The 10,000-nt window shown below is 39.3% G+C and overlaps 1 protein-coding gene across 1 annotated transcript in view; it reads left to right on the top strand.

Annotated features, from left to right (window-relative positions):
- Nucleotides 1-10,000, top strand: part of NIPAL4 (NIPA like domain containing 4) — a 250,649-nt gene that overhangs the window by 29,910 nt on the left and 210,739 nt on the right. The window contains exon 2 of the mRNA XM_044069333.1: nucleotides 8,763-9,014. Within this exon, the coding sequence (XP_043925268.1) occupies nucleotides 8,763-9,014 (252 nt within the window). The remainder of the gene's footprint in view (nucleotides 1-8,762; nucleotides 9,015-10,000) is intronic.

The raw sequence follows: 10,000 nt of genomic DNA, 5'->3' as shown, positions 1-10,000 counted from the left end.
GGTTAACTGTGGGGGGGGGGTAATACTTTTTAATGGGCCTGTACATAGGGGACATGGGATCCAGACAGCGTGTGAATTTAACAATTTCTCATCAGATTGTCATGGTTTTGTTTAAACAGGGTCAGGGATGGTTTGTTTTTGACTTGGCTGAGGAGTTTATTCCATGATTCAGGGATCCTTTAGAACAATTCTGTGTCCAGCATGTTCTGTTTGTCACAAGTGAAATTCAGATCCCTGGAACTAGTATTTCTGGTGCTGTTGTTTTGCACTTGTATAACAGACCTGTCAGGGCTGGGTCTGAGTAAGCCTTTTTAGCCAGATAAAGATCCCCTCTCGGCAGCCTATAGAAGGCTGAATACAGAGACTGAGCCTTCAGACGATCACTGTAGGACAAGGGTATTCATACTTGGAACGCCCATCAGGAGAATTCAATCTGTTGCAAGTGTCTGGTTAGATAATGCCATTGATGGGTCTCATAAGAGCTGGGTCGAGTGTCATTATTTCCTTGGACCTGGATGCCATACCCTTCCCTACAAGTTGATTCTTATCTTGGCTACATGTTGGTGAAAACTCTGATTACGGTCTACAAATGTCCCTGGATCTCACTACTGTGTTGACTCTTGGGGGGGGGGGGTTATCAATAGAGTAATTAACTTGCATTGATAGCTTCCCAAAGTGCATTATAATGCATTTTTACATGGAGTTTTAGGCCATGTATTTGTCATCAGTCATTATTTGTTTTGTGTTAAGTCCACTTGCAGATATTTGTACCTTTGGGGGGTATCTAATAGCTCTTAATTTACAGTCCTCTGCAAACTTGGAGGCTTTTTAACATTGGCATTTACTTCCAAGAAGTAGGTGCCAAACAGGTGTGGGCTAACTGTATCAGGTGCTTTAGCCAGGTCAAGATGCGCTGTATGCAGTTTTACCCTCGTCCATTGCCTTTGTGACCATCTCAAAGAAGTCTACCAGGTTATGTAGGCATGACCTTCCCTTAACAAAGCCAAATTGGGATGGGTCTGGTGTCTGTAGGTGCCAGTGTCCTTATTTCCATGATAATTTGTTCCATGTCTCTGCATATTAGACTTTGTTAGACTGATGGGTCTGTAGTTCCTTTGGTCAGTTGATGGTCCTCCCATGAGTATGGGAATGACTGCTGTGGTCCTCCATTCACTTGGAATGTAACATGTTTCAAGGTTGAAGTTTGAGTGCCTCAAGTGAGGCGGTGGTGTTGGCTGTAGCGAGTACTGCCAACACCTGGTCCCTGGTGTGGTGATAGCTGGGAGGAAGTGTGAAGTTTGAGCTAAATTTCAGCCAGTAGATTGCTGTATTGACCTGGTCCTGTTTTTTGTGGGGGAGAATCCCCTGCCAATTTATCATCAAGTTGGAGATTGGTGGAGAAGAGATTGTTCCTGCTGTCCCGCAATTGTACTCAATTCACTTCCCCATGCATTTACCTGCTGGTGGTACTGTGCTTCCTGTTTTGATCATGTTTGCTCAATGTTAAACCACCCTGAGATTTTGACATTGTAATCTTCTGACAGGGAACTGCATAAGCACTTGCTTTATAAGAGGGTTTACTGGATTAAAAACTTTGGGAAGCAAGAGGTTTGATTAGCCTCATGCTGCTCAATACTGAAGGAGTTAACATAGCTGAGAGATATCTTGTCGTACTTTGAATATGAGCCATTTACTTAATGTTTGTGTAGTCAAACTTCCTGTAAAGATGTGTATACATGTCTTAGTATGGTAACTAATTTAACAGTTAGGGGCCTCTCCTTAAAAGTTGGAGGCAGATTTCTAGTCTGAAGGCTGCTTTACCATGTTCAACCAAAAAAAAAAATAAATTTCACTATTTGCATTCAGTTTGAGGGTTCCAGACTGAATGCAAGTACTATAACCTTGATTGAGAGCTTTGGTGGGGGAGTGAATGTTTTCATACAAAAGTAAACTCTGCTCACCTGGACAGCAGTCGGGTTTTATTAGCAGCTCCAAGTCAGGAAAGTGGCAGTCCTGTCGGCCAGGAAGTTGACCTCTGCCATAAGGGGAGAGGTTCTCATCTGGCTATGGTTGCCAGTCTGGTATCTTGGGTGATTTCTCACAATCGCCAACAGCAGAGGTTAGTTTTTATGGGAGCATGCACTGTGGCTTATCTTCTGTCCAGCATGTATGAACATAGTGGGAACGCTGGCAGTTCTGTAGCGTTACTGGTGTGTGTGTGTGTGTGTGTGTGTGTGTGTGTGTGTGTGTGTGTGTATATGTATGTATGTATGTATATATATATATATATATATATATATATATATATATATATATATATAATATATAAGAATGCTCTGAATATTTAAGTCTTGTAAATAAGCTTACGTACAGATGCTTTTACCCTAAAATTGTGCAACTTAAATGTGGCGCTTTTCTCCCTGGGCCTCCTCTGAAAATGGTTTTACCCTGTCAGACATTTCCAAGTCAACAGACACGCAAATAAATCTTGAACATAATATATGCACTCCATTTTCACACTTATTATTTTTATTCTGAATCTGAAGATCAGAATTGCATTCCTCATTAAGTTATAACAAAGCCCACATCTAACGGCCTTGAATCTTGCTGTTAAAGGTGAACTACGGTGGAATGACCTATTGTATTTAACCAGATAGGTGCACCTGTCCACAGACTCTTGACTTGGGCTATCTCCACAAATAATTTTAACAGCATATAATCAAACAGCTGTGCTAAATAGTATAGTATTTAAAATGGCAGGAGTAATCTATATACTATAAGAAATGTGATGGCTTACAACAAAGTAAGAGCTTAACTGATTTCTGTTTGTTAGCAAGATGGATGCATAATATACTGGTTAGAATAGTGACCTGAAGATGCCCCTAATAAAAATAACAATAAAAAAAATAATAAAAATGATACTATAGTAATTTAACAAAAATTAATAGTACGAATTAATAATAAAGTAATACTAAATAAAAAAAACTGTGAAGGGGGTGGGAGGATGTTTTTAAAAGTAGGTTAACTTTTATTGCTTGGTCAAATTGACTACAAACATTTAATAGGTAAAGAGAACGAAGCCTGGATACCTTGCCATTAAAACAGAGGCAGGTTGCCATTTAAAAAAAAAAATTGCCAATGCTGTCCTTCACAATAGTTTAAGCTTCTTGCTATTCCCTAAATGTTCAGCAGTGTTTGTTTTTATTTATTTTTTTCTTCTGCTTCACATATTTGAGACTGTGTGCGAATTCCTTGGTGGTTGTGGGTCAGCACTGCTCCTGCGGGATCTTGAGATATTCCTCCTATTGATCACTGCTGAGGTAGTCTTGGCTATATGGGTTATGTCCTGCCAAGGATATGTTGGCTAGTTTCCCAAGCTTTTAGGGCACCTTCCACATGCTCAAACTGTTGGGCATCTTGAGGAAACTTCTTAAAAATGCAGGTAAACCCTTCTACATTATATAAATGTACTTTCTTGCTCCGAAAAGTCATTTTTCATCCAGGAGTCTAAACAGACTGTCATGAGACCCATCTATAATTTTAAAATGGGACCTCTCCAAACAACTTTTAAACAGGCAGGAAATTCTGTGGAAAATTTGTTTTTACTCTCTGGGGCTGGCAAAGTGGTTTACAGTGCTTTTTATTGTGTTTTTGAGGAAAAAAGTGACCAGCTGTAAGTTTAAACTTTTTCCCAGGAAAGAAGCACCATTTTCAGCTTGACCATGGAACAAACTACTAGTCCCATGGTCTGTCCTCCTTATAGGCACAAAAAGATTCAAACGTATATTCATTGTATCTTTATTTTTGAGCCATTTTAATGCCTTAAAATCACTCCCAAGTGCTTCTTTTACAGTTTTAATGCGCTTCTCTCAAAATGGCAGGTGGTGGGGCCTGCCTTGGTAACACAAACCTGTTTTTTGCTTTCATTCCATTTTCCCGGAAAACATTTGAAGTCCTCTTTTTTTATGGGACTCGTGCTAGACCTAAGGAAGTGGTGCTGTTATCTCATGCTATTAAAGACTGAACGGCGGGACTGTGAAGCACCATCCTCTAAAACGCACCTTCTGTAACAGAGCTGCTTCTATGTTTATCCCACTGTCGGAGCTTGTTCTATGTTATAAATTGCTGTTTGCTACTTGCAGCAAAAGAATGTAGATAAAGAACAGTTTTTTTTCTAAGAGTAGTCTTTTGTAGTCCTAAAAAGATTTGACAAACCTCCCCCACACTCATGCTGAGTTGTAAAATCTCTTGCTGCAGTAAATGATCCTTGTTGTACATTTACAAGTGGTAGGACTGTAAACTTGGTCTGCTACTTCCCAATGCTTTCAGTGGAAGGATTTCTCTCTCTCATGAATGCAAACTTAAAATGTGCTTTACTAGTTCCTCCAATTTATGTTCACTTTTTTTCGGATTCATATTTATTTATACTCTGGAAACCAGGAAAGTGACGTGGTCCCAGGACCCTTTTCACCTCTAACTTTGGCAAAGATAGTAACACTTATTTATTAAATGCACTTGGCAATATAAAGAAAAAAATAGTGACACAAAGACATTAACCAAGATTGCATGTATGACCGTGACCAAGTAAATCCATTGAGCAACATTTACTAGAATGTATACATTTTAATAATGCTTAACTATACTGTTTGTTTTGTAAATAATTCATTGCATGTGCGCACACACACACACACACACACACACAAAATATTTATTGATTTTATATATATATATATATATATATATATATATATATATATATATATTTGCAGTTGGTTTACCAGGATACGGCCAAAATGAACCCGATTTCAATGGAGTCCTGGGGAGAAAAGCTCCAAAATAATCTAGGTTACAGTAAGTTGTTATTATACAAAAATTTAAGATTCAAACATTTGCAGTAGTACATGAAACATTAGAGGTAATACAGACTTGTGATGAAACTTACATATGATACAGACTAAGAGAGGAATGTTGCAAAGTAAATACTGAAAAGACGTTGTATATTAGGAAGCATACACATTAGGAGGTGCAGCCAAGTGAATTTTTGGAAATACAATTGGAAATAATAATATAGGAGTTGGGTGAAAATAAGTACATTTCTGGTGTAAGCAGGAGAAGAGAGGAAGATGGACATGCCAATGTTAGTTATGTGGGGTGGGAACAAGAGCATTCCCACTGAGATACTAGATGTGAATGGAGAGATTTTTTGAAAATGAAGTGGTTACAGGTTGTGCGAATGGATGGTGGTAGGGAGTTCCAGAGGCATGCTAAGCTATAGGATAGAAGATTTATTCCTGGGGGGCGAGTTGGTATGTAGATTTTGAATACTCCTATCGGGTAGGTGCATTTTAAAAGCAGTAGAAAGGGAGGGACAGAGGGAGGGGTTGAAAATGAGCTTGTGTGCAAGACTTAGTTGAGTGTAGGTGAGGTCATTGGGTAGTTCTCTCCATTTTAGTTTTTGGAGAGAGGAACAGTGGTGGGTGGAGGATTTGTGACTGGTAGCGAATTTGGCGATTTTTGTTATAGCAAGAGGAAAGTTGCATTATTAGAGAGGACTGTAGATTTAGGAGTGGAGCTCCATAGAGAAGGGAGGGGATAAGAAAGGAAGTAGAGTGATTTTAGTGGCAGGTGTAAGGTAATGGTTTTGTCGGTAGAGCATACCTAGTTTTTGATGTTTTTTTTATGTTTAGTTGAAGGTGGGATTTGAATTTGAGCTGGTTATCAATTTGGACCCCAAGTAACTTGGTCTCTGTCACCAGTTCTAGAGGTGAGTTATTTTGACTAGTAATAGGGAAAGTGTTTATATTGAAGGAAGTGACTTTAGAGGGGGTAAATAGCATTAGTTTGGTTTTAGAGGCATTGAGTGCTAGGTGATTATTTAGCATCCATTGCTCAGTGGTATATATACATACATATGGGACCATATTACGTAGTCAAAGTTCCGTAACTTCGACTGACATGTACGAACATATATGTCCAAAGTTATGGAACTTCGAGTATGCATATAAAGGAAAAAGTAGTTAAAAGGGTATATGCATGGGGGGGAAGCCCTCTGTGCCCCCCGCTCTTTAAATATACCAACTCCGAGGTTGTGCTACAGTGCAGTAAAGGCAATTTAAGAGTGTGGGGGTGTGTGGGGGTGCAGGGGGCTTGCCCCCATGCATATACCCTTGTATTTACTTTTTCCTTTTTTGTTTTTATATGTAGTCGAAGTTCCGTAACTTTGAACATATGTATTCGTAGATATGGTAGTTGAAGTTATGAAATTTCAACTATGTAATATAGACCCTATATAGATATTGGTGCGTGTTTCTGTATAATGTATGTAGCGCACCCACAGGTGTAGCTGAAGTAGATATGGGTTCCTTCCTACCTGACTCTGGTGACACCCCTATAGGCCCAACACACCAAGGTGGCAAGAATGACCGATTTTTATTCTAGAGGACACCTCTAGTTTAAAAGGCAATAGCACAAACAAATTATTTCAACAGTGCACCAGTTTGCAATAACACACTGTAAGATATGCCTGCAATGAAAACGTACATTCACCCTTTTCTTTAGAACTCGACAGAAAAAGGTCTTGACGTTCAAACATGTTCAAAGAAGGCAACATCAATGATCAGTAAAGCTTTATAATGCAGCAATACAAACATGGGAAAAATGCAATGTCATAAGCAATAAGAGTCATAATACAACAACACAGCTATGAGAAAATGCAATGTTACTGAGCAGCAAAATTCTTGAAGGCAGCAGTACTAACAATTTTATAAGATGGGTTTCTGGTTTTTAAAAAAAAATAGGGGTGTCTTTTTTTTTTTTTTTTTTTATTTCCTGAAGAGATTCAGTAGTATGAATCGGGACAGGAAGATGATGCAAGGCTTTCTCCTCAGATTTCTGTTTGAGGTTGAAGAGATTTTCCCTGTGGGGGTTCTGTCTTTCTCTGAGACCTTCCACATTGTGCCAGTGTTTTTAGTGTGAGAAAATCACAGTGTTTTCCAAAGGGGAGAGAAACCTCTATTGCAGATATTGTTTTGCAGAATCTTCAATCATCCTTCAGAGGTGCTGTCAACTTTAGAGGATGTGTGTCACCACCTGGTAGTTTTTCTTGACGGCCTACTGTCCCTGAAAAGGCCGATAGATTCCGCAGTCATAACTTTTCACACATTCATCCTAAATCCAAATCTGACCCAGCAACTGTAGCTTTTTAATCCTGCTGCTAAACATTTCAATTCCAATCCTTCACTTTCTGACAAGCATGGGGAAATTAAGTATAGGGGGTAAAACGTACATGTTTCTGCATTTTCTTTCAATTTTAAATTAATATTAGAGTTTTATTCTACTTCTGAAAGTATGAGGAATGTTTGTCTAGCGTCTCCCCTTGTGAAGAAAATCTTCCTTAAAATGGCTTAATTTTTTCCATTTGTACAGGTCATCCATATCTTGCAGTGTGTGTGTGATTCGATACTTCAGGGTTCTTGCGAGTTGCACTGTTTTGAGGTTTGCCTGGATGCATTATCAGAACCTCGCAGACAGGGATGCCAGACGTCCCTATTTGGTCGGGACTGTCCCGAGATCAGCAGCCTGATCCAGAGTCCCGCACTGGCGATTTAAATCCCGGGCAGCCTCCGCTTTTTTTTTTTTTTTGACTGGCCCGTATACCGGCATACGGGCCAATCAAAAATCGCTAAACACTGAGCTTCTTGTGTTTTAATGCAGAAGTTCCGCATTAAACACAAGAAGCTCCATGGTTAGCGATTTTTGATTGGCCCATATGCCGGTATACGGGCCAATCAAAACAGAGCTATTTCCGCTTAATGTGGAACTGCGATGTTCCGCATTAAACAGAAGTAGCTCCGTGTTAAACACAGAGCTACTTCTGTTTAATGTGGAAGTGTGATGTTCCGCATTCAAGACGTGGAAGACCTGTGTTTGTGGTTGTGTTTTTTTTTTTGGAAATCTGGCAATCCTGCTCCCAGATGATGTGGAACATAATTTACTTTTTGGCCCCGCTGCTGCAGAGATCAAACTGATACTGGGAATCTGTATTTATATATAAAAAACAGCAAAAAAAAACTAGCTATTCTAAGGGATTGTCTAACCCTTCTTGGGGTCAATTTGCTAGTAAGCAGACATCTTAAGAATGGCAAGGGTTTACAAAATAGATTTTGGAGTAGTCATGATTTTTAAAGGGCCTTGTCCGTCCCAGCCTGGCAGTCCCTTTTCAGAAAGGTCTGAAGTCTCCACTTTTTCTTTGGTAACAATATGTTTCAGACAAATGGATCCTGAAGGTTGTTCAAGGTTGCAGGTGACCAGTGAAAGGAAATTCCTCCCTCCTTTCCAGGGGATAATTCCTCCGCCATCAGATTGGAGTCCTCTTGTTTCCTCCTGCACTTCAAACACGTGCTGTCTCATGGAGTCACAGCCACTTTCTCCTTCCCAGATGCTTTTGGTGACAGAAAAATGATTACAGGCCATTTCTACATCGGTGGGTACAGTTCCATCAAGTAAAAAGCTTGAATTGCAAATTTTTGTAAGGATGTAGAGAAGACATTCCACAATGTCTAACTGTATGGTTGGATTTAAGTACATGTGCTTGTTTACTTCAACAGACCAGATTTTTAGTAATAGGTTTAAAGATGTGCTTCTGCTAGTGTGTGAGATGCCTGTTGAATGCCCACTTTCAAAAATGTTTATTGCATTAAGTAAAATTCTTGATGTTTTTCAGTTTTAAAAGATCTGACTTTTTTTTTTTTTTTTTTATACAGGTTCTCTTGTTACCCTGTACTGTCCAACTCAGCACATTGTCTGTCAGGTAGTTAACGCAGTTGATTTGAGAGTGTCGTTTTGTGAAAATGTGACCTTCATTACCAACGTGCCTGTTATACACACCGGAAAAAGTTATGATTTTTACATTGGCTTGAGTTTGGCTATTCTTTCCAGCTTTCTTATTGGAAGTAGCGTCATCCTGAAGAAAAAGGGATTGCGTCGACTGGCAGAAAGTGGTGGCACCAGAGCAGGTATGTAGTATGTATGACGATAAAGTTTTAATTTAATGGTCAGAGTTTCTAGGATGCTTGTATTTTGTTGGAGCAGTTGGTGTAGCTTTCAGTTGTGTTGCTTATAGTCCTTTCTTTTTTCACATCTAAAATGTGGCAGATATTGAATGGCAGAATCCTTTGTGTTGCTGTGAGAATTCCTATGTTTCTCCTGTCAGGTTTGTGTAAAATGTGAATGTGTTCTAAAGTCACTTAATTCTGATGTGCTGCACAGGTTTGGGCTTATTCCCTATAGCTGTGTTTGCAGATTGTTGAACATTTACTAGCTCGGTGTGCCAAACAGAACTTTGGAAGACTTCATAGTCTGGAATACAAAATTGCACTGCAGTTCATCAGCACTTTCAATCTCCTGGCTGTACAAGTCTTTAAAGATGGTTTCTATGGATATCTTCTGCTGAAATTCTAAAATGTATTCTGTAAGTTCTTTATAGTTTGGTCAGCTTTGCCTTTTTATATGGGTAAACATTTCATGTATGTTCACACAAACTGGAGAATATTGTAGTTTTAGTGATTTTTATCTAGTAAATGACAAGAGACGTCTCTCCTGAGTCTGAAGCACTGCTGAAGCCCCAGTTGTTGTGCAGTGCTAAACACGTGTACGTTAACAGTTGCTGACATTTGAAAACCTTGAGTGCTTTCGTTTTCCAAGTGTCATAGATGTTTATAATCTGCTAGTTGGACAGAATAGAATTTGTAATTTTGAAATGCTGCCCCCCCCCCCCCCCCCTCCTTGATGGTACATATTACTATGACTTTGCTGTATGGCATATTCTATTTGTGTTTTAGTTTGCTGTACATGGACAAGCCTGTGCACTGGTTTACCAAGTTGTCAGGAGCCTTCCAGGAAGATAACATCTGTCAGCATATCTCTCGGCTACCTTGTATCTTTGGTTCATCTCTTGTAAAATTTGAGGTCTTCTGGTAGAGCATTGAGGATTGCTGTCTCA

The sequence above is a fragment of the Protopterus annectens genome, chromosome 4.part0 (genome assembly GCF_019279795.1).
Source record: "Protopterus annectens isolate FY-2018-M chromosome 4.part0, PAN1.0, whole genome shotgun sequence".
Classification (NCBI taxonomy): domain Eukaryota; kingdom Metazoa; phylum Chordata; order Ceratodontiformes; family Protopteridae; genus Protopterus; species Protopterus annectens.
Note: the sequence above shows the minus strand (reverse complement) of the source record. Positions and strands in the feature narration are given on the sequence as shown.